Consider the following 24,780-nt stretch of genomic DNA (forward strand, 5'->3'; position numbering starts at 1 on the left):
TCATCTACATTTTCTGAATTGTAGTTTTCTTAACCCCAGAAAAGGTCCTTTATATTCAAATACTTTATATGTACATCGAGGGGACGCTCTCTATGGAGACCGCCATCTTTTTTACAGTAGTCCAGACTGGACAACTAAAATATTGTGGGAAAAAACTTCAACACTACATATCACTAAATTCTACACACTGTACCTTTGTCATCACAATTACACTCCCGATTGTGTCTTTTCTAGGCCCATGCAGTGAGTTGACCATTTGAATAATTGTGCATTATTTTTGACTCAAACAAGCAAAATAAGTTGTTTTTCTTTCCTTTTTAATCTGTTCCTAGCTCCTAAGGTGTGCATAAAGAGACAGAATACCAACATAGCAAGGATACGTCTCCACATCAAGTATGAAAACTCCAACTACAGACTAAAGGTTCAGGAGGAAACCCTGAAGGTAAATTGTACTTGCAGCCCGTACTGTACAATACTGTATTTTCTTTTTTGTATTAAGAATGTACAAATCAGTGGAGATGACCCAAAGATGCAAACCCAAATCCTTCCTGCTGTGAGGCAACAGTGCAGACCACTGTGCTGCGTCCTGTCCGCCTATTATGATTAAACAAAAGACTAAGAGATGCTTTCCAAGATGGCCCCTGTGGCTTTATCCACGGTGGCCGAGAGAGTGCAACACACTGCAAATTAAGAAAACATCCGTAATCAATTTGACGACACGTGGGTTGAAATGTTTCCAGTGGACCCACAAAAGTGATGAACCTGGCCGCAGCTCAATGCTTTGTGAAGTTATTGAAGTCTGCTACTCGTCGGTGGTGATGGAGCTTCTCGAAGCATTGAACTACAGCCAGGTTCATCGCTTTTTTCGGTCCCCTGGAAACATTAACGTTGTCGTTTTCGCTATTTGCAGCGTGTTTCTGTGTTTGCGTGCGTTATGTCTTTTTTGCAGTGAATGTGTCGTCAAATTGATGAAGTCGTTTTCTTAATATGCACGTTTGTTTCTATTTGCACGTGTTGTCTTAATTTGCAGTGTGTTGAGCTCTCGGCAGGTGTATATAGCTCTATTGGCAGCTGATTTCTGCATGACGGAAAAAAACTAAAGCCATTTCTTGTTCAAAATATACACGACGTGTTTTGGGTACAACGTCGATTGAAATCAGCTCGACGAAGGCAAATCACAGAAGAGTAGTGGTTGAAAAAGGAATGTTATTGTATGAGCTCATTCCTAAACATTGTGTTTTTGTGTTCACAGCTGGAGAAAGTTTTTGATAAACCAAATGAGAACTTGGATGACAGCCACTGGTTTGAGAAGGTGAACCAGGGAAGCGGAGAATATTACAGCCTGAGAAGTGTGAGCAAACCTGGGTTTTACCTCTACATTTCAGGATTGCAGATTTCCATCAGCAGGGATGTTCAGAAGTGTTGTCTTGTCAAGGAGATTAAAAGAGATTCATAAAAGCTTCATTTTCATACAAGAGGAAAAAGCCTGAAAGCAGCTTTATGACCTAGGTTAGGTTTGAGCACATTATCATTAGACCAACTTTCTCTTCCTCGGATTGACTTTGTCAATATACAACTGAGGCTGAGTAGTACTCCACATACTAGTACACTGATATTTGTGTGTGCAGTGGTTTCCTTTTAATATGAAACAGAGCAATAGATACTTTTGATGGGTTAGGATTTAATTTATTTTATTTAAGAGTCCTGTATGTAATGTGAACATGTGTATTTATTTTTACAATTATTTTTTCAATTATATATTTGTATTTATTTATATTGTTGATTTAAGTTACGTGTTTGCTTGTATGCTATATATGTAATATATTTATTATAATGTTATATATTTTATTTATAGTTATTTAAAATAAAGTTCACGTTTAACTGAACATTTTCTGATCTTCTTCGGAATCGTTTCCATTTTGAGAAACAGATATATCGTATTGGACATTTTGTACTCATATATATTGACTAATAAAATCCATATTGCTCTTAAGCAGATTTCTGACTTTTCTTTCAAACAAATAGTTTATTTTGACCATCATTGGTTGATTGATGCTTCAAACCATCTGTTCTCTAAATTCAATGATATTCTTGGTAGTTTATAACCTGGATTCAGACCGTGATTTATTGTTTAAATTCATTGTCACGTTTTCTTCATCTGTAGTGAGAATGCACTTCCATCATGTCATAACGGAGTTCGGGGAGTTAAAGCAACTTCATACATAACAAGGATCCGAAGCAAAGCTCGTATAGTTTCAAAAGATCTAAAATATAATCAGGAGCTGGGTCATGAAGAATCTTAAAGGTTTCAAATCAAACACTGAGTCAGTGAGACGTGGCTGTAATGGGTGGAATATGACTGAGCCTCTTGAACGTTACAAGTTTTTTAAAGCAAAGTATTTCAGATGATTCTGGAATTAATTCAAGAGAAGATAAAACTTAATTGATCCACACACGTGGGAAATTCAGTTGTTGTTAGTCAGAGTGTGGAAGTCAAGTAAATTTAAAAAAAGGCATTAGAATTTTCTTTTTTTATTAAAATAACATAAAAGAAAAAGCCAAAAATACAAAGTGCTACATGTAAGTGCAACTTGACTTAGACCGTCTTCTTAACCGAGGTGTCTTTCTGGGGTCCTGAGGTCAATGGGGACAATGAGATCAATGGACTTCTGGCCCGTCCACAGCTGCACCTGCTGTTTGGGTGGATGTCGGGAGTTCAAGTATCTTATGGAAAGAAGAAAACAAGTCTCTTTGTATCTTTTGCAAGTTGTCTAAAGCATTTGATGTCTCATCCATCTTCAACACAATGTCACTGTTATTCCTGGAGCTGAAGTTTGACCGCTGCTGCGGCCGACAGAGGTGGCTTTGAGCTGTGTGGAGGAATGGACTCAAATGCTGCCGCTCCTGCAATTTTACTTGATTGATCTTGGCTTCCATGAGCTCAACACTGTATCTCTCATTTGCGGCCCTTTCTTTTTTAAGAGCATTGGCAAAACGATTGATTCTCCTCTTTTCTTTTTCAAGAGTGGAGGCAGTGTTGTTCCCTCTCTCCTCCAAGACAGCCTTTTGTATTTTCTCCTGGTTAAGGGCATTTTCAAGTTGGACCTGTCTCACCTTGCTCTCCGACAGTTGTTCTCTGAGCTCATTGACTTTATTTTTGAGCTTAGCATTGATGGCTTGAGTCTTCAAGATGATATCATCTTTCTCTGCCAGGACTTCATGCTGCTGAGCGAGACCTTTTTCCCTCTGAACCACTAGCTGAACCTCCAAGGCTTCTAACTTACCCGTGATATACTTGTTATCCATCTTAAGTGTTTCCATGTCATACAACAGTGTCTCTACGGATACTGGGGCTTTCTTGAGCATCTTTAATTTCTTACATGCTCGCAAGAACTGGGGTTTCTCCTTCTTTGCTTGTTCCTCAAGTCTGCTGCAAGCTTCTCTGCCTTCCTTCTGCTGCTGTACAGCATCCTCCTGTTCACTTTGTGGTCTCTTGTTGTCAGAAGCCAGCTGGTGATTGTCATAGGTCAGATGGTTCAGTTTATCTGCATCTTTAATTTTCTGTGACACGGTTTCTTCTAACGTACCCATGATATCCTTGTTCAGGAGCCTTTGTGTATTCTTGTCATACAGCAGCCCCTCTGTGTCTGCTGGGGCTTTCTTTAGCCTCTCTAATTGCTCTTTTACTCGCAAGAATCGAGCATTCTCCTTCTTCACTTGTACCTCAAGTCTGCTGCAAGCTTCTCTGTCTTCCTGGTGCTGCCGTGCGGCATCCTCCAGTACCCTCTTGTTCTCGCAAGCAAGTTGTTGATTTACCTTGGTCAGATGGTCCAGTTTACACTCCTGGGAGATGGCAGCCTCACGAGCACCCTGCATCTCACGTACAGCATCCTTCAGTTCACCTTGTAGCCTCTTGTTCTCAGAGGCAACTTGGTCATTTTGACTCATCAGGTTGTCCAGTTCAGCTCTGTCTTCCTTATGCTGGTTCGTGGCAGCCTCACGAGCAAGGCACATGTTAGTTCGGACATCCTTCAGTTCATCTTGTACCCTGTTTTTCTCGTAAGCAAGTTGATGATTTCTGTTGGTCAGATGGTCCAATTTACATTGCTGGGAGATGGCAGCCTCACGAGCACCCTGCATCTCACGTACAGCATCCTCCAGTTTACTTTGTAGCCTCTTGTTCTCAGAAGCCAGCTGTTGATTCTCATGGATCAGATTGTCCAGTTTATCTGCATTCTTCTGCGGCTGGTTTAAGGCAAAGGTGGCTTGACTCTTAAATATGTTATCATCTTTCTGTGGCAGGGTTTCTTTACTTTTTGCCTCTGTGGCCTCTAATGTACCCGTGGCTTGGTCCTTTTGGGCAAACTGTCCCTTGTGTAGGGAATCTTCAAGATTACTTCCTTGCCTCTTGTTCTCAGAAGCCAGCTGGTGATCCTGGTCGTTTTCCCCTGACCTCCTTAAATCAGCCATTTGTGCCTTCATATAGTCAAGTTTTGCTCGAATTATGTTTGATTCAGCTTTCTCTTGCATAAAATTGAGAGCGTCTTTTTCTATTCGCTCCTTCTTCAGGTCTTCTTCCATTTGAGCTCGATCTCTTTTTACACTGTTCACATTCACTTTATGAGCAGTTCTGGCTCCACTTTCTCTCAGAATGGCTTTTTGTAGATCAGCTTCCCACGACAGCTCAGATTTTCTGAGCTGTGAAACATAAAACAATTATTAGTTTGTTGTTCATTTATGTTCATTCTTAAACAATATTTGTAAATTTGCATTTTTATCAAACCATTAACATGTGATTGAGATGAGTCACACATCTAAAACTGAATGTTTATAACAAAAGATTATAATTTACTAGACACACACTTACCTTTTCAGCTGGAGAGGGAGGGTCAAAATCAAGTTCCTCAATGCCATCAAGAGCAGAGTTTGACAGGCTTCGCAACATATCATTCCCCAAAGCCTGAATTATCAAACAATTATCTGTTTGTTGTTCTATTATGTTCATTCTTAAACAATATTGTAAATTAGCATATTTATCAAACCATTAACATGTGATTGAGATGAGTCACACATCTAAAACTGAATGTTTATAACAAAAGATTATAATTTACAAATTAATTATTGTTTAATAAATAAATAAATAATTGACATTTACATTTTGTGATTGACGTCATTTTAAGTCTAAAGTCTGGAGGTGTGTCTTAGTTAAAAGAAGTAATTTTCCTTGTGTACAGGTTGTTTCTATACTTTACCTCGTCAGCGTCAGAGAGACTGTCAATATCCTGCAATGTTTCCTTTTCAATCTCCTCAAGTTCCTCTTCAATCTCCCCTTCAAGTTCCTCTTCAATCTCCCCTTCAAGTTCCTCTTCAATCTCCTCCTCAAGTTCCTCTTCAATCTCCTCCTCAAGTTCCTCTTCAATCTCCTCCTCAAGTTTCTCTTGAACCCCCCCCTCAAGTTCCTCTTCAATCTCCCCTTCAAGTTCCTCTTCAATCTCCTCCTCAAGTTCCTCTTCAATCTCCCCTTCAAATTCCTCTTCAATCTCCTCCTCAGTTGACAGCTCTGAATCACTGAGCTGTGAAACATTAAACAATTATTAGCTTGTTTTTCATTCATGTTCATTCTTAAACAATATTTGCAAATCAGCATATTTATCAAACCAATAACGTGTTTATTTGACTCGTCTGCTTGTGTAGCTTAGTGAACTCGACAAAATTACAGGTAAAATACAGACAACACAGAACTATTGAATTTGAGTTCATATAACATTGAAGGTAATTAGATGAGTTACACATTTAAAACTCAATATTAATTACAAAAGTGAATCATTTACCAATTAAAAATGTATACGTTTTCTGATTGTTGTCCTTTCAATTCTAACGTCTGAAACACACACTTACCTCTGAATCTGTATCCTCAAAGTCAGAGGGATAGTCAGTTTCCTGCATACTTTTCTCTTCTATATTCTTCTTAGTGTCCTGAGGACAATAGCTCGGCGACGTATCCATCACTGTCGATTCGTCTTTATCTTCTGATGATTCGTCTTGTTTGAGCGTGGACAAAACTTTGTTTTTATTCACCAACCAGAGCACCTGATTAATGTCTCAATGTCTGCTCCTGCTGTTTGTTCGGTCTAATGGCGGGTGGCACCAGGTAAGTGTTCTTTAAACGTTTACTGTGTGTTATGATCTTTTGATCCTTTGATGCTACTGATCCTTTGATGTACTTTATTTCATTTCATACGATGCATTCTACTACTGTGTGTGTGTGTGCGTGCGCGTGTGTGCCTTTGTGTTCGGGTACGCGTGTCTTTGAGTGCACGTGTGCGTGCGCGCGTGTATTTGTGTGTGCACGTGCGTGTGTGTTTTCAGACATGACCTGACTGCAGTTGCGGCCTTTCACACATGTTGACATCTTTTCATTATATTTGTTGTCTTTTGGGAAAACATGTTATCAATCATTGTTCTGAGAAATTAACATTTTAGAATATATTTACATGACATTAGTTTTTCTGCTCTCTTAAGTTTAGTTCATTTTTTAACTCTGCATGAATTGCAAATGTGACTTGAAGCATTTTTCAGTGAGCTGCCTTAAAGTGTATGACCACTGCAAATTTGGCAAAGTTCATGCTGTGATAAAAGAATATCTTTCTTGTTATATTCTTTCCTTTTCAATTTTTATGTTACAGCTGTCAACATTTTCACCAATTCAACAGGTAACTAGAACACATACCTCTGTCAAGGCCCAATACTCCCCTAATGACACCACATTTAAATCCAGATGCAGATTTTCATATAGATCCACACACACATAGATATCAGCCCCCTTTATGAAAATGTCAAAAAAAAATCCCCATCTCACAATGAAGTGAGGTGAAATAACAAATCCTAGATCTGCCCCTTTGTCCAGATCACTCCAAATTGAAGTTCCTTCTTGGCCCATGTCCTTCCACCAAGTTTTGTGGGAATTGGTTTAATTTTTTCTTAACCTGCTGACAAGCAAACTACCAAACCAAACAGACAGGGGTGAAAATGTAACCTCCTCGGCAGAAAACTCATGGATTCTGATTGGGTTAGGGAGGTTTATTTAGAGAAATGATGTTTACGAGTGTGTGTGCAATTCAGTGCCGCTAGACCTTGGTGGAAGTGTGAGCTCTATTGAGTGACATCTGTCCTGAGTGTGTTTGGTGGTACGAGTATACAAATAAATTGTAGTGTGAATTGAGGAACTGCTGCATCTATTTATTTTTACTTTGGCTGCTAAATGATTTCAAACATTTAGACTCGTGGGGACACTGCATTAATTCTGCTGCTGCACGTGAACTGAAATTTAAGGATACTTTAAAACAACAAGTCTAAAATTACCAGTTAGATCGTTTTTTTTTTTTACAATGTGCAGGAAGAACGTTAAAGATCAGTTCATTCTGGTGGAAGTGTGATTCTTTGAATGTTAAAAGAATGTCCCGGGAACCACAAACTGGTTCGATGCCTGCACATACATTTCATTCTGAATCACAGCAAGATTGCAAAAATTGCACGAGTCAGTAAAAGTTATTTTTCTGAGCTGTTCCTCCCTGTTGGTTATAAAGTGAAGGTCTGATCTCACACACTCCCACAAGCCTACAAAGTTCACACTTGCAAAATCACCCATTTATAGAAAGATGTAACATCTTGGAAATTTTCCTATGTGGGCTGATGGGAAGTAAAGGCCTTCATAATGTGAATCATTTTTTAAAACTGCTGGCTCGGGATTAAGTAAAATTGTTATCGTAGTGCCATCCATTTCGCAGATTTCACAATGTCGGACTGAACCCGACCTGGACCCATCTATCATATGAAGGGACCTGGACCAGTTTTACCAGTGTAAAATTTAAGGTGCGTTTAACTTCATGTGGCTGTGCGCAGCGCTGACTAAACAGGATGCATGCTGGTCCCAACACAATGCATGCAGGATTCACAATGAGTGAGGTGATGACCTTTCAAACATGCGGCAGATGCAAAAATGACAACAAAAAAAACCAAAGTAAACAAACATCCCCGGATGAAAAAGAAGAGCCTGATGTCTCCGGAGATGCTGAAAAACTAGTCCACGCGTTTGTAACCTCTAGATTAGATTACTGTAACTCCCTATTAGCAGGATGCTCCATGAAGACTGTTAAAAGTCTCCAGTTGGTCCAAAATGCTGCAGCACGAGTGCTGACAGGAACTACAAGGAGAGATCATATCACTCCTGTCTTAGCTTCTCTACATTGGCTCCCTGTAAAATTTAGAATAGAATTCAAGATCCTGCTCCTCACTTTTAAAGCCCTCAACAATCACGCCCCCTCATATATCAAAGAGCTGATAACACCTTATTATCCAAGTAAATCACTTCGTTCCCAAAACACAGGCTCTCTAGTGGTTCCAAGAGTCTGTAAGAGTAGAGCAGGAGGTAGAACATTTAGCTATCAGGCTCATCTCCTGTGGAACCAGCTCCCACTCTGGGTTCGGGAGGCAGACACTGTCCCAGCATTTAAAGTAAAACTAAAAACCTTCCTCTTTGACAAAGCCTGTAGTTAGTTCTGGATCAGGTGAGTCCTGAACCATCCCTTAGTTGTGCTGCTATAGGTTTAGACTGCTGGGGGAACTCCCATCATGCACTGAGCACTTCTTCACTTCCCTCTGTCTCTCTGCCCCCCCACACCTGTTTATTTTTATTAGTTTTAACATGTCATCATGTCAAAGTGTCACTTTGTCCTCCCATAGTCCCTCTGGCTCTTCTCTCTCTCTCGTTTCAGATAACTCCGGCACCGGGACTACAGGACCACAACGACCACCATCACCATTGTTATCATTAATTACAATAACTCAGTAATTTCATTAATATATATAATCCTGTTGTAGATCACTACATTGTTATTGTTATAGTCAGCCCTGATACTGATGGTGCCCAATTGTTCCCGGTTTCTCTCTCTCCACCTCATCTCTCTCTTCTCTCCCCCGCTTTCCACCCATCTCTCCTTTCCTCCCCCCTTACTTTTCTTTCCTCACCCCAACCGGTTGAGGCAGATGACTGCCCACATTGAGCCTGGTTCTGCCAGAGGTTTCTCCCTATTAATGAGGGAGTTTTTCCTCTCCACAGTCGCCTGTGCTTGCTCATTGTGGGAACTGTTGGGTTTCTCTACGTTAATATTGTTTTAAGGTCTTGACCTTTAAATGTAAAGTGCCTTGAGAATCTCCTGCTGCGTTGTTCATGTGTGAAAGGAAACCTCGGCAGAAAGTCTGAACCCAGAGGTCATGTCTGAAAATGGCAAAGTTTCAGGCACGACCCTGAAAGACCTAACGCTGCTGTACACTCTGAAAAAGGCCTGTGCAATCCTGGAAGACTGGAACTGGCCTCAGACTTCATCAACATCTATCTAACAACAGCATTGCAGAATCGATGCCAGTGCTCTTCCCCAGAGCACTTCTTTGGAAGGGAAGCGATTCAATATAGCATCATATTATCTGGTGCATCTTGTGCAACAAAGAATTAGCCTGAAGCTAAAACTTCCCCCTGGAGCCTCAGAGGCTTCGCTCCTTGCACGCGAGATGAACAGCTCACGATCACACATTCTCTGCTGCTGCCTATGTGGCCGTCTTGTAGTGCTGCCTCTCTGGCTAATGTTCAATTAAACATAATACTAATCATCATTTTTCTGCCACAAGTGAGCGGTGTGTGAGCCGATGACTGCAAGTACAATCAAAGAGAAGTTTCCTACTGAGGAGGTTCTTGTGCTATTTAGATTTTGCACTAAAGTGGCATTAAAATGTTTGTTTTAAGGCTTGTTTCCATTTCTGTGTTATGTTTTGATGTTGGAGGGTGAAATGTGAGCCATAAAAATAAATCAAATAAGAGTGAAGATTGATTTAAATAGAGCAGAGTTGTATTAGAGGAGAATTGCTTATATAGCTAACTCCAACTACCTTTGCAACCCAGCATCTGCAACTGTAACTGTTTCCAATCACTCAAAGCACTTTACAAATCAGACACACATCGATGCACTGCTCTGTATGCTGTGTTGTTTTTCTATCACACCAGCCATCAGGGGAAATTTGGGGTTCAGCATCTTGCCCAAGGACACTTTGGAATGGTTGGTGTGCTAGGGGATGAGGACATGCTTTTCAAAGACTTGCTTGAGGGTTAATATTTGGTTTCGGCGTTCGGGTTAGAATTAGGTTGAGGTTAGGGTGAGGCATTTAGTTTTGATGGTTAAGGTTAGGGTGTGAGGGTCTAGAGACTGCTGAGACCAATGAGTCAATAATAGGAAGTACAAGAACGTGTGTGTGCGTGTGTGCACATGTGTGTATCTGTCAGTAGTGCAGTTCTGTGAAATCGAGCTGATCATTTGCTCCATTCATGCATGGGATTAGGATGACGCTGTGTCATGTGCGTAGAAATGGTACAGTTGGCACATGGCAACACTGGCTAAAAATAGCTCAGGGGCGACTCATTCACACTATAGGATATTTTACTGCGATTTGATGCGTCCTCTCTCCTTCGTTATCTTACATCTACATGCATCTACAACCTCTCCTCAACAGCTCTGTCCTCTTTCGCCTGTTTCCTCTCCTCCTCCTTTTGTCTGTCTTCTTTTTTTTTTAGGCCTTGCAAACCAGCTGCTGATGGATTTTTATCAGACCGGCTGAGCAGGAAACCAGACAGGAGCGAAAACTCTTTTCACCAGCCCAGACTCCCTGTCTCCATCTTCGTAATGCTTACTCACTCTACTAAAGGTTTTTGATGTTCCGATGATTATTCCTTTTTCTTGTGTATTTCATAGAGACCGAAGATAATAAAAACCAAAAGAGCAAAGTCAGAGCAGAAGTCAAATTGAGATGATTCATTTTTTACTTGACACAAATTTAACAAAGGTTCTCAGAAATGCCAGATACATGAACTCAATAAAGGCTGCACGGCCAAACTATGTCCGCAAATTAAAACACCTCTGAGAAGAAACTGTACCGAGGGTTTACGCCACCTCTCGCCGCAGGTCAGCAGGCATTGGCTCCAGCCCCCCACAACCCCTCAAAGCATGAGCAGGACGGACAGATGAACAGATAGATGTTCTGCAACGTCTCAGGCAGGAAACAAGATGACTTTTCCACAAAGAAATCCTCCCTTCAAGTTGGCCTTGTTTATTCCGGGGTCCTGGATGGTGATTGGCCAACTCAGTCGGGGGGAACCAATGAGCAGGCATGACTGGAATCAGCCTGTTATGGAAAAGACAGGAGGGAAACACAAAGAATGCAGAGGAAGAAAAAAACACAAGACAGAACACAGGTCCTGCTTGACATTAAACATTTCCTTATTAGTGAGGCTCTACAGATCACAGATGCATCCTGGGTAAGTTTGACCAAACCTTAGAACTACACCCTGTGATGTGAACCATCACAATAGATTAACGTCAGGTTTGGGTCACATGAGATGAAAAGAGAAGTTGGCTGTGGTTTTAAATTACTGTGCAATGACACTACGTCAGTTCTGTTTTATAGAATAAAAAAACCGTGTCCTCAGGTGAAAGCTGCGTCTGAAGACTTCAGCAGAAGGTTGTGTTTCATGTGCTGCAACTCACTGTACAGTGAACTGCATTTGAAGCCCTGATATGAATCTAACCATGTGTTGCCGTGTGATTCAATTCAATTCAATTCAAGGGGTCATTGTTGACGTTGACAAATTGAAGTCTATCTGATAAATATGATTTAAACCAGTTTAGTGCAGTTCCTCTGATCTCTACGTTCTAGTCTCTGTAACAGGATCTTATGATCTATGGTGTCAAACGCTGCACTAAGATCCAACAGGACGAGTTCAGAGACAAGTCCATCATCTGAGGCCATGAAAAGGTCATTAGTGACTTTCAGTAGTGCTGTTTCTGTGCTGTGATGGATTCTACATCCTGACTGGAATTTGTCCAACAAACCGTTACTATCTAAGTCGTCACACAGCTGGTTAGCAACTGCTTTTTCTAAGATATTTGAAATGAAGGGCAGGTTTGATATGGGTCTGCAATGAGCTAAAACCTCTGGATCAAGTGTAGGCTTGTTAAGCAGAGGTTTAATAACCGCCACCTTAAAAGCCTGTGGTACATAGCTGGTTAACAAAAACATGTTCATTTGATTTAATATGGAACTGTCAATCGGGGGGAAAACTTCCTTAAAAAGTCCAGTTGGGACCGAGTCTAATTGACAAGTTGTTGTTTTACATGATGAAACTAATGAGGTCAGTTCATCTGTGAATGTGCTATTCATTGGGAGGTGGTGGTGGATTTGATCCCTGATGGTTATAATTTGATTTGTGAAGAAGCTCATGAAATCATTGCTTCTCAGGGTTAGAGGAATAGATGGGTCAGTAGAGGTGTGACTGTCTGTCAGCCTGGCTACAGAGCTGAAGAGGAACCTGGGCTTGTTCTTATTTTCTTCTATTAATAATGAATAATAAGAGGTTCTGGCATTTCTAAGTGCTTTCTTGTAACATATCAGGCTATCCTTCCAGGCTAGGTGAAAGTCATGTTTATTGGTGGAACGCCACTTCCTCTCTAGTTTCCTTGATGTCTGTTTTAGAACACATGTCTGAGAATTATACCACGGAGCTGATCTCCTCTGATTTGCCTTCTTCTTTTTTAGAGTGGCGACAGCATCAAGGATTGTTTTTACTGAAGCTGCTGTACTATTAACAAAGTTATCAACTAGTGTGGGGGTAAAGTTTAGATAACTTTCCTGTATTGTACTGACACATGGCTGAGAGGTAAGTCTAGAAGGAAGCAGTTCTTTAAATTTATTCACAGTTTTATCAGATAAACACAGACTATAATAGAATTTCTGTCCAGAATCGGTGTAATTAATAATTGTAAATTCAAATGTAATTAAAAAATGGTCAGACAGAAGCGGGTTCTGTTGAAATATTCTTACGTTTTCCATGTCTATGCCATATGTCAGAACAAGATCAAGAGTGTGATTCAGACAGTGGGTGTTTATTCACATGTTGAATGAAACCAATTGCGTCTATTATTGATTTGAAAGCTGAACTCTGGCTGTCATGATTTTATCTGCCCTAAGAACTAGTTCTGATAGAATTTCAGAGAATACAGATAAAAATTAAAAAGTAAAGGGGCATTCCAAATCACTCAACGATAAATCTCTCAATATTCTCAGTCTTATCTCTGTTTCAGACGAGGATGTGAATTATGTGTAATTTTGATCTGGGTTGGCTTAAGAGATGAGTTTATGTGATATGGGACAGATGGAAAAATACATCTGCAATTATGACTCTTATGATGATAACAACACTGTCCGTGAGTTTGAAATGAATCATTGCAACACCTTTGAATGAAGAAGTCATTATAAACTAGTGACAATTTGGGACGAACATGAGCCACATTTCCTTTGACATTTCATGATAAAGCCCTTTTTGTCACGTCCACCAATTTCCTGGGGAAATATCTGACATATTTAGGGAACTGATTCTGTGAGTGTGTGAAATTTGGTGCAACTCACAGGATAAAAATATTTTAATGGAACTACATCTACTGTTTTAGTGTTTATATATCGAGAACAGAATATAGAATTTCAGAATCTTTATTTCCCCTAGATTTGATAATTTTGTGGCTACAGCTCCTCAGGCCAGCATTGGTTCTTCAATGCCTCAACAGCGCCCCCTACACGACCAGGGAGTGTAGAGGGCGTGAGAGTGGAAGTTCTCCCTATATTAGAAATTCATTGTGGATGTGTGTGTGTGTGTGTGTGTGTGTGGCCGTGGGAGGTAGGTGTTTTCAGCACCTCATAGAGATCTAATCCACGGCCTCCACTGGCTGTCGCCAGCTCTAGATGATGGATGGGCAGCTTAGCGTGGCTCATATCTCTGGAGCAGGCCATCAGGACTCCAGGGCCATGTGGAATAATCCTCTTTTTCACTGGCACCCGGCTCAGCGTGGTATTACATGCCCTTGAGCTGTCCTCTCTCTCTCTCACACACACACACACACACACACACACACACACACATTAGAGATTGTTCCTCACACACTCTCACATCACTCGACACTTGGAGAAGTCACAGAGGCCACGTGCAACACAGAGCGCAGGGAGCAGTGCTGGTGTGTGAATGAAATGCGTACCAGTGCATGGGAAATTTCCAAAGCCTGAGGTCAAACAGAGGAAGTGGCGTATGTAGTAGAGAAATGGTTTAGCATTGCTCACAGCTGCTGACGATACTGAAACAACCCACAGGCAACGAGAGACGACGCATCGCTTTCATTTATATCGTCAGAAAGATCTGTTGACCCCTGGTTTACATGGAAGTAAACAATTCATGTTTCTTCATGTTGGTGGTGACAAATGCTGATGTATTGAAACAGTACAGAATGATGCATTGCAAAACACTGCATGATGTCATCAAATCTGTCGGTTTGCACGTTGAGGCATGCTCAGCATTTCTCTGGCCATGACACCATGTTTTCTTTATTTTCAAAGTTTATGTATACTTTCATGACGTGAAAAGTGAGGCCCATGGTGGCTGGCTGCAGGACCTTCATGTCTGAGTGTCAGACATGGCCACTAAAAAGCCCCAATTCCTTTTTTTCTCAGTTTAAAATGTTCTCATCACACGGATGTTTATCCAAATGTTCATGTGTCTGATACCTTTGGCTTCAATTGATGCAATAGCAACAGGCTTCAAATAACGTCAAAAACACCAGATGGCTGCACTTGAATCCCTGATATTTTAGGAACTTGATATTTGAGGAAGAGGAGATGCATCGTATATTTTTATTTAGAACCTGAGACCTTAGGTGACGACTGAGGTGTTACTTCAAACTCATCATGCATTGGTCTGAAGCTCCGACATCAGGTTGTGTTCCCATTGCACACAAACATTTAGTTTGTGTAGACGTTCACTGCAAAATTCCTGCTGAGTGTTTATAAAAGCTTAATTCTATTTAAATTCACTTTTTCCTCTTTGTGTGACAGCAGACGAGACGCCCTGGACATTTTCCCTGATCCTTCCTCTGAATGTGCTTTGACGGACTGCAAACAGCTGGGAAACTTTCAGTTCCTCTAAAATAAGACACGCCCCCCTGTCAGGCCCTTCACATATTGCCCTGCTGACCTGCAGCACGTCGGCCTGAGTGCCGCAGAGTATTTTTAGTGTCCAGGCAAACCTCCACGGACACACCAGACTCTTCTCAATCCTGATTCCTGGATGTTTATGTTCATGCAGGGATAAAGCAGTGGACGCTGCAAGGTACTTTTTACCCTTCTGTTCATTTTAAGTTAGATTGTCTGGTGGGTCGAGTGTTGCGTACTTGGACAAGAGAAAGAAAACTGTTGGTAAAATCAACCAGAGTGCCGCTTATTAAATTCATGCACTGGACACAAATGTATGAAATTCATTTTTGCAGTGGTTATATCGAATCATGAATTGTTTTAGCAGGACACTGGAAATTTTATCATTCATCATTAAAAGTTTTTATTTGCAGGTTTATCGTCCTCTCCCACTGCTGGACTGGAAGTACACTTAATCTATTTATTAAGGTTCTAATTTAAAGTATTGTACTTTCTACTGCACCAAATCTGACACTGATAAAAGTCACAGATACAATATTTTTCCACTGTCCTCCTCACACCTCACAGCTGATGGTGTTATTGTCTATAAGTCGCAGATGGAAAAAAAGTTGGTTGAAATCTCTTTGTCATTGTAAATTGAAAATCTGTGAAGTTTGGATTTGTCTCCGACCTGTAGGTAACAGTGCTGCACTGTTGCTGTGACGAAAACTGCGACCTCCACCTGGACGGAGTATAAAGACACCACACTTCTCCTGAGCAAAAAACGTTTTTTTTTATTTCTCGTTGAAAGGAACTTGGTAGAATATTACAGCAGAACACACATGACTGAAACAGCTGCCATTTCACGTAACACAGTACAGGAAGAAGGATGTAGTTCAATCTCATGTGTAATATTATATATAGTATATTTATATCAATAGAAAAGAAAAAAATAACTATTGCTCCCAGATGTTGAGTATTTTTTTTTTTTTTTCATATGGCATTTCTCTGCTGTGTTGAAGTGGGTAAAGTAAAATTCAATGAGAGGTTTACACATCAAAGGAAGTGGGACAATGACGGTGACATTTCCCAAAGCATGGGAACTTCGTGGCTTTTTTTTTTTTTATTAGGCTGAGAAGTAAACTTTAAACTTTTTTTTCTCTGTTGCAATATAGAAATAAAACTTGAAACCGCTCTAAAAAAAAAAAAAAAAAAAAAGGATAAATACCATCATACAGCAATCAGAGTATGCAAAAGTAAAGAACACAAGGCAGCTCCGCAAGAGCAGGCATGCAAAAATGATCATATTTTTTAAGAGGAGCACTAAAGACAAAAAGTTGATGATTGCAGGGGTTTATGTTTGCGTCGTATGGCAACTGATGGAAAGCCAGTTTATGACAAAATATGATTAAAAACGAGTGGACTGAAACGAGGGGACAACTCGATGCTCTGTAAAGTGAACTGGAGTGCTGAGTGTTTGCTGACAAACTACTTCAATGAAGTTGTTCCTAGAAATTGCTATAACATACTGTGTTATCAATTTGTTGTACTCTTTTTTTAATTTCCTCTAAGGAATAAAAGAAATGTTAGGAAAAAAGCAGGTATGAAATATCACCCTGGACAGTTGCATCCAAGTTTAGTGTTTTAAATAAGCCACTTTAGGCAGCATTATCTTATAAATGTCTCATGTTTCTAAGACATATTTCAATATATCTCTTTTGAAAAATAATTCTATCTATGCTTGATCTTTTTAGTAAGTAAATCTCTTCCAGTATATATTTGTCTTTTTTTCTCTATAAGTACAGCACCCCACGGTGGGTTTTTTTTGTTTTCCAAAAGCACCTAATTTTTCTTACAATCAGACTGAATGTTGCTTCAGTCATTAATGGTCTGAGTTCAGGATTAAAAGGATCCAAATAGCACATCCTAAATAAGTCAACAAGGTCAATTCCCCTTGAGACTGTAGTTCAAGCCCGGCAATATTAAGCTTTAGCTTGAAAAATTGTGACCAGTGCTAAAGGCCAGAGCTCACTGCATCCCTGTCGCCCAAATGGTCAAGGGGGGGGTGGGTCAAACGAGGCCCTGCATCATCTGAAACATCATCAGTTGCCACAGACGTCTCAAACGAAGCAACTGGCAGGTGATCTGCACCCAGGACCTCTCATAATGCTGATACACCCCCCCAAAAATACAGACGGGAACTTGCCACGTGTGAGCAGGCCTCACCACAATTCAGCTATTGGAGCAGGAGGTCAGCACCTGAGGGAGGGAGCGAGGGGAGGAATTAAAGGAGGGAGGGAGATCATTTGAACTCTTCTGGATTGTCCAGGGAATCCAAATGAGTCATGTGCTTGTAACAGATCACCTCGTGGGACCTCTCCGGACTGAGAGGCCGTCCTGCGATGCCAGGGATTGCTCCCCCCCCCCCCCAATACAGTTGAAGACTGTGGCTCTGAGTGTTGTGGGTCTGTCTGTGCAAGCCGTTTGTTACAGGTCACTTCAGATAGAGAAACACACACACAGCCATGGAGAGCGATGCAGGCGCCTCACTCCCACTCTGCAACTGAGGGTTGGAGTATGACACACTTCCTCATCATCACAGGTCAGTGCCAGGTGAGCTCTTACCATTGGATACCAAACAGGAAGTGAGGCTGCTTGGTCTTGAGCGTTGTCTAACTTAATTTGCTGGGCTACTGGTGTGAGGTTTATTCAAATGGACAATCTATATATAGATATATATTCATATATAATATTCTTTATCAATGGGGAATCTCATACAGGAGCTGACTACTGCAGTCCGCACTCATTTAGCTATAACATCCACCTACACTTTAGGACAGGATTCTCTTATATAGACAGTAATTTCTCAGTCAAATATACTTTTTATGTTACTCCGTTGTTTTTAGCATTTTAAATGTTCGATTCGTCATGCACAGAATAGTCGTTCCTCTCTCTCTCTCTCTGTTTATCTCCAGACTTTGCATCATGTTGTCAGCTTCATCACAAGTAGCCTCCTCTCCGTCAATCGTCGTCCACGTCGTCGCCCTCCGACTCCTCTCCGGTCCTCCTCTCGTACATCTTATCCCGGTGCCTCTCCTGGATCTCCTTCATTTCCTCGGCGTAGCGGCTGAACGCTCCCCCGAACTTGCCCCACGCCTTGAAGGGGATCGTGATAGAGTTTCTGTAACTGGGCTTCACTTCGCTCACCCGCAAGAACACTCCGTATTTGTTGGATCCCACGTCGAAGAAGAACCGCTTGGAGTCCACCATGATGGAGGTGCCCTCCGGGAGCTCGCTGTAGCCCCCGGCGCCTCCGCCGCCGGCCAGCTCCTCCTCATCTCCGCCGTAGTCGTCTATCAACTTGGCCAAAGCGTCGCGGAACTCTATTAAGCCCTGGGCCGGGAGAGCGATGGTCTGTCCGGTCTGCAGGCCGGACCCGGGGATGCCACCGGCTCCCACTCCGAAACCGGGCCCTCGGTTGACGGTCTGCCGGATCCGGAGAAACCGACCCCGCTGGTTCTCCTTAAGGTCGAGGTAGTATTTTCGGTTCTCACGCACCAGGAACTCGCTCTTCAAGGCCCGTCTAGGCCCGGTGTCATCCCCGCCGGATGACTGGGCGATCTGCTCCGGGGTGCTGGGCCCGAGCTGGGCGTAGTGCTCTATGAAATCCCCCAGGTAGTCGCGGAACTCCGCCGCCACTGACATTGAGAGAGTCAGGCGACTTTTCGAGCCCCCGGCGCCGACCTCGGCGATTTTGATGAACCGGCCTTTGGCGTTCTGCTTCACGTCGAGGTAGAAGCGCTTGTTCTGGATGTCCAGCCGCTTCGACGCCAGCTCCTGGGTCTCCGCGTCCCGCTGGTAGTGCTGGAACCCGCCGCCGCCGCCGCCTCCTCCTCCCCCTCCGCCTCCGCCTCCACCTCCACCACCGCTGCCTCCGCCGCCACCGCGCTCGCTGCCACTATCCCCATCCGCCATCTTCGCCACCAGCAGCCCGTTCTCTGCGCCGCTCGGACCCCCACCTCCGCCTTCAGGAAACCGGACGCAGATCCGCGAGCTCTCACTGGCCCCCGCTGCTGTCAATCACACCACCCAGCCGCCGTCCCGCCCTCGTCATTCGCCGGTTCGCCTGTCGGTCAAAGCAAACGTCGCCGCCCCCCTGGATGGCGTATATAAAGTATCCCCAATCCTCCGCTGGAGTTTAATCCACTCATCTGGACTCGATTAATCGAGTTGAGCCGAGATTCCCCTCCCTCTGTCGGTGCGGACATTTTGAATGTGAAGCAGTAACAAGTGTGGTACAACTGATATTTACGAGTTAATCCAACCGCTCTGTTTATTATGTGTGCTTTCAGGGCGGAAGGACACACTCGTAGTCCCGCCTACTTGTTGGTTCCGTGCGCAAAGGCAGACACGACCTACGGGCACGGTGTGGGGGATGGGTGACCGCCCCGCAAGCCCGCTTCCGATTGGCCGACGCGGAGATTCGAAGCAGCAACGCCGGCTCCCATTGGCTCCCGGGACTCCCACGAGGGGTCGCATGCCAAAGCTTTGCGAGGGGCTTTATTGTTTCTCCGCTTTCGGATCCGAGATTTCGCGTTTTCCGTCCGCTCGCTTCTACAATCAAACACGGGAAAATGGTAGGTGCGCCTCGGCTGCTGGGTGGTCGGTGCGCCCGCGGTGTCACCGTGGGGGGGTGGGAGCGCCGGGTTCGGTTTGAACCGGAGGCCGCGCGGTTTATTAAAAATAAAAATAAGAAAAGCTCGTTAAAGAGCTAACTGTCAGCTAGCGCGTTAGCATTAGCAGAAGAAGAGTGTGTGTGTGTGTGGTTTTTCCCCCCGTCGAGTGTTTGGATGATATCAATGTGTGCGTGTTTTCTTTGGGTGGTTACGGAGGTGAAGTGTTAACTTTGACGGTAGAACGTGTTCTGTGAGTCGGTGTAGCCTCTGGACGGAGGATTAGCAACCGTTAGCAGGCTAAGTGTAGCCACTTGACGGTTGGATTGTTGATCTCGTGTCTTCTGGGATAACGTGTGTAAACTTCTGGGATTTGAATTATCCACTGTGGGTTTTTTTTTATTGCACGTGTGTATTTATGCATTGTGGAGGATTCAGCGAGTTGAACTTTCTCTCGGTTAAAAAAAAACCACGAATGAAAACTTGACCGTCCCCGAAGCGGCGCCTCTGTCCCGCTGTTTGCCGCGGGGTCGACAGCTGACAGCTCCCCGTGTTTCAGTGAGCATCCCCCGCTGTTAGTCTGTCAACTCCATCGAGGTTTTCATCTGCTCTGTGTCCGTGTGTGTGTGTGTCTGTGTGAGAGAGAGTTCACGTTCCCGCCACCATCGACAACCTTTTATTTGTTGTGTTTTATTTTTGCCTTGGCGGGAAAGCGATGACAGTTAAACCGGGAATCTGTAACGCTGACGCACCTCGGTGATTTGTTTAAAGCTGATTTTCTCATCAGTCGAGTTTCATATGTAAAACGAACTCTGTTAGAAGTGATGCTTCCCCGCTCATTTGAAAATGTGAGATGCAGCAGCAGTGTTTACTTCTTGTTCCCGCGGCTTCTCAAAAAGTCTTAGATTGACTCAGTCATGTGATTGAAAACTAGTTTTATGTTCAAGTCAATGAAGCTTTATGAAGCAGACACACTATTAACAATAGAAGCAATGATAATCCTAATCGAACACTGTAGGTAAATTCAATTTAAAGATATTTCTCATATTTTGAGCTCTGTCACGTTACAAAGTGAATCTCACTCAGTGTTATTGTTCTGATATCTTATCAAACCTATTAATAGGTTTAAATAAATTCTCTTCACTATCAAAGACAGGATTTGTTTGGGTCTTGTATTACATTTACTGAGGTTTTAAAAAGATCTTAAAAACCTTAAATTTGACTTTAAAAACGGTGCAGGAACTTTGATTACGCTGACCTTCAAGTTATGAAGCTCCAGACACACCATCTCATTGTTTTATTGTATTTAATTTTCCCGAATTGTTTCCTTTTGACACCAGGCTGGCGGCAAGGCAGGAAAAGACAGCGGCAAAGCTAAGGCGAAAGCAGTATCCCGCTCCCAAAGGGCTGGACTGCAGGTAAACCCCTTCAGTCCTCATTTCTAGTTATGTTGCTTTATGTCTTGCTATTTGTTTCTCCCTGGTTTTTACTTGTACTGTCTCGTGTCTTGCCAGTTCCCAGTGGGTCGTATCCACAGGCACTTGAAAACTCGCACAACCAGCCACGGTCGTGTAGGAGCCACTGCAGCTGTGTACAGCGCTGCTATCCTCGAGTACCTCACCGCTGAAGTAAGCCTTCGCCGCACTGTGCACATTAATGGTCAACGGCCGAGGATGTGACATCATGCAGCGTTGCCTTGTTTCTCTGTGCGACGTTTCCATCAATGTTTGTTCACAGTAATGTTTTGTGTCCAGGTACTAGAGTTGGCGGGCAACGCCTCCAAAGACTTGAAGGTGAAGCGTATCACTCCCCGTCACTTGCAGCTGGCCATTCGTGGTGACGAGGAGTTGGACTCCCTCATCAAGGCAACAATTGCTGGAGGAGGTAAGCAGAGGGTTTTGCCAACATATGAATCGTGTTGGTTTATTGCCGGTGTATTATACTTGCTTCTTCTGTACAACACATTGGCCTTTGCACGAAACATTTCATCTCACCAACTTTGTTTGTTTTCAGGTGTCATTCCCCACATCCACAAATCCCTCATTGGGAAGAAGGGCCAGCAGAAGACTGCATAGACGCCATGTTGACCAGATGTTTTGGGGCTTGGGCTTTGATCGGACCAGGAGTTCACATTTGTTCTTTTTTATTAATATTATAGCAAACGAAGAGTGATTGTTAGGCTTTGTGTTGTTATATTTTCCCATAACTAGAAAAAGTACAGTAAACCCCTTAACGACAAAAAACCCTTTGTATGTTATTGTAGAACGTTTGACTGGGGAGTTCGTGTTTATTTTAAGTGGTGACAGTGAATTTGTTTGATTGGCCTGGGACTCTGTAATGTTTTATACTGAAAAAAGAAATTGTTAAACCATTTTTTATATAAAAAAACTTGCTTTGTGGTTATTTTCTTGAAGTTACGATATTTACTATAATACAAGTTTTTAAGGAGAAGAGATTTTTGAACAGCAAATTAGTGAAAAGCTAACTGAGATGGTGCTTATTTTCTTTTTGACTTACTGTAATCTTTTGAACTGCACAACCATAGCGTTGTATTAAAAGAATTTTTTACATTAAAATGAAAAAAAACTCATTGCGACCCTCTGCTGCAGTGTTTTGTGCTGATGTTTATGATGGGTTACAGTGTTCAGCTTGCTTCTCACTGCGAGTTTCAGCCGCTGTGGTCAGGTGACACTGCTCCTGCAGATTTGCATCACTGTGCGAGCAAAGCAGCGCCATTTGTCAACTACCACAGAGAGAAAGTTAGTGCCCAGATATTTGCACAGGAATTTAAAACACATCTGTGCTTCATTTATCTACACCACCGAAATGTAAGCGCAGGCTGAAATGCCCCTACCTAAAGTCCAGGATATTTTCTAAGTAAAGAGTTTAGAGTCTTTTCGAGCTTCAAGTAAACTCATTTGTGTGTTTCATCTTTGATTAAACAGCATTTGCATGTTGACCTTGGCTTGAAAACCCTACTTGAAAGTATTTTTGCAGTTTTGAATTTTGTACGTTTTATACGTGAGGTGCTATGACTGTCTAACAATACACAAACAAAACGACAACATGGTTTTCAGTTTGGTTTTTCAGTGCATATGTTTTAGATGTTTAAGAAATCTGAAGGTTTTTTTATTAGAGAAAAAAAAACAGATGTGGCTGCTTTAATAACTAATGCTGTGAGTTCCCTCAAGTTATCTAGGAAACTGAATTCACTCTAACGCTGAAGTAAGAAAACATCTCATGTCTCATTGTTTAATTTGTATGAAGTTTCTAACAAAATAAATAATGACTTATTGCAACATGACTTTTCTAACAGCATCCCTGGAACCTGTCATGCAGATTTATAATTTAACAGGAGGGGGAGCCACTGACTCTCCCGATCACACATCTCTTTCCTTGGAAGACAAATAAGAATGTGATATAACATTTATATACAATAACCTTCCTTCAATCAAAGTGATCTGCAACAAGAAAATACCTCAAATAGCAAAATGGACTTAGAGGGATAAAGGTTTGAAGAAAAACCTAATTTAACTAAAACATGATATTCATACATGAACACATGTAGCAACAGGGTATGTTTGAAATTCATGTGGTGTCATTTTTTCTCTTTAGCTTGGAAAAACACTGGGTTATATAAATAAGATGGATGCAAATTATAATTTAACACTTAAGAAGTTCCAAATGAACAGAACAAAATATTTTCTTTTTACACGTCTTCAAACATTCTTCTTACTCATCCAAATGTGAGGAACAGCAATATGATGGAGCCATTTAATCTGCGAGGAACTGATTTTGATGCACAGTTCTTGAGAAAATGAATGAATATATAAAAGTAAAAGTAAAAAGTGAAAATAAAAGGGAAACTTCTGGAACAACAGAGGTCGGACTCTTAAATTGATCTTCTACCTCAGGCCAAATTCATGTAAGACTCCCTGCATCTCTCTATACAATTCAATATATAAATAACATTTAAGTCTATTTAAATGTGTTTAGCAGGATCTGGCAGGCATCCGCTGTAATATTCATAATCATCTGAAACTGAGAAGAGCATCAGAAAAACCTGCACACTCCCATGATGCCCTGCAGCTGCTTTACTGCACCAGCAAGGACATGTCAGCTGCTTGTTGTGAGAGTCATGTGATAAACTTAACTTATCTCCAGCGTCTGCGATTTCAAGGCTGAAACATGTCAGCTGTGCTCTGTTTGCTTTTTATTGCTCGTGGTGTTACATGTGTGTCACCAGCGCTGGAGGGAAGCTGTGCTGATGTTTGTGGTCAACTTTCACTTTTCAAAGAACAACTTTCATTCTTCAGTCTGTAACTTTGGGATGAAACAGTAATGGAGGAGGTAGAGAAATCCTCCAGCTGCAAACGAAAATGACTCCAACATGTAAATCTCAAATCAACTCAATCTCAACTCAGTCCAGATGGATGGAGCATCTTTTCATTATAAAATTATATTTAATTAAAGTTTGTAAAGCTGCAAAGAAGCATCAAGATTTTTCATCAAGATCCGTCAATTATTCTCTGAGAACGCAACGAAAATGTTGAACATCCGATGTCACAAAAGGTTCCTGGATCCTCCTCTTTGACCGGGTCCTCACTCAAAAATAATTGGTTCTGGACCCAAACATGAAAGAAAACATAATTTAATGAGGCAAATGGGTGAAATACACCTTTTTGCTTTGAGTTAGTCAAGATAATACCACTCTCATGTCTGAGTCTGGCTCTGACTGAAGGTTACAGAACCATCATTAACTTCTGCTCCCTGGTGGAAACTTAAAAGAGTCTGAGCTAACTTTGATTTTCTCCTTTGTGGTCCAACAACATGCTCATCTCATTACTTTTCCTTTCCTGTCTCTGCTGAGCGGCGCATCAGAAAATGTCTTTATTAAATCATCTGTAAACACTGTGCGAGAAATATTCACAGTTCTGTTTCCTCACGTCTGACTCAGAGGTGTAATGAGTCTGAGATGATAAAAACACTGGCAGAAGGATCTTATTACGACAAAAACATGACTGACCTTTGCAAAAGCAGCAATAATCCCATG

General features: G+C 42.0%; 3 protein-coding genes across 4 annotated transcripts; 1 reads left to right on the top strand and 2 right to left on the bottom strand.

Moving 5' to 3' along the window:
* Positions 1 to 2,516: 2,516 nt before the first annotated feature.
* LOC138407381 (myosin heavy chain, non-muscle-like) lies at positions 2,517 to 6,159 on the bottom strand. Of its 2 annotated transcripts, XM_069522977.1 has the most exons (4): positions 5,899 to 6,159; positions 5,253 to 5,573; positions 4,868 to 4,960; positions 2,517 to 4,698 (listed from the first exon to the last, which is right to left on the bottom strand). In XM_069522977.1, exons 1-4 carry the CDS (start codon positions 6,004 to 6,006, stop codon positions 2,659 to 2,661), a joined length of 2,562 nt encoding a protein of 853 aa, XP_069379078.1. In that variant the 5' UTR covers positions 6,007 to 6,159; the 3' UTR covers positions 2,517 to 2,658. The 2 variants fall into 2 exon arrangements, with proteins under 2 accessions (XP_069379078.1, XP_069379079.1); XM_069522978.1 differs by lacking the exon at positions 4,868 to 4,960.
* Positions 6,160 to 15,828: 9,669 nt separating this feature from the next.
* Positions 15,829 to 19,408, bottom strand: purba (purine-rich element binding protein Ba). The gene has a single exon (XM_020110340.2). It carries the CDS (start codon positions 19,027 to 19,029, stop codon positions 18,076 to 18,078), a length of 954 nt encoding a protein of 317 aa, XP_019965899.1. The 5' UTR covers positions 19,030 to 19,408; the 3' UTR covers positions 15,829 to 18,075.
* A 147-nt stretch (positions 19,409 to 19,555) lies between these two features.
* h2az2a (H2A.Z variant histone 2a) lies at positions 19,556 to 22,317 on the top strand. Its single transcript, XM_020110341.2, has 5 exons — positions 19,556 to 19,691; positions 21,068 to 21,145; positions 21,242 to 21,355; positions 21,482 to 21,611; positions 21,741 to 22,317. Exons 1-5 carry the CDS (start codon positions 19,689 to 19,691, stop codon positions 21,800 to 21,802), a joined length of 387 nt encoding a protein of 128 aa, XP_019965900.1. The 5' UTR covers positions 19,556 to 19,688; the 3' UTR covers positions 21,803 to 22,317.
* The last annotated feature ends 2,463 nt before the right edge of the window (positions 22,318 to 24,780 follow it).

The sequence above is a fragment of the Paralichthys olivaceus genome, chromosome 4, assembly GCF_024713975.1.
Source record: "Paralichthys olivaceus isolate ysfri-2021 chromosome 4, ASM2471397v2, whole genome shotgun sequence".
In the NCBI taxonomy this organism is placed as follows: Eukaryota; Metazoa; Chordata; class Actinopteri; order Pleuronectiformes; family Paralichthyidae; genus Paralichthys; species Paralichthys olivaceus.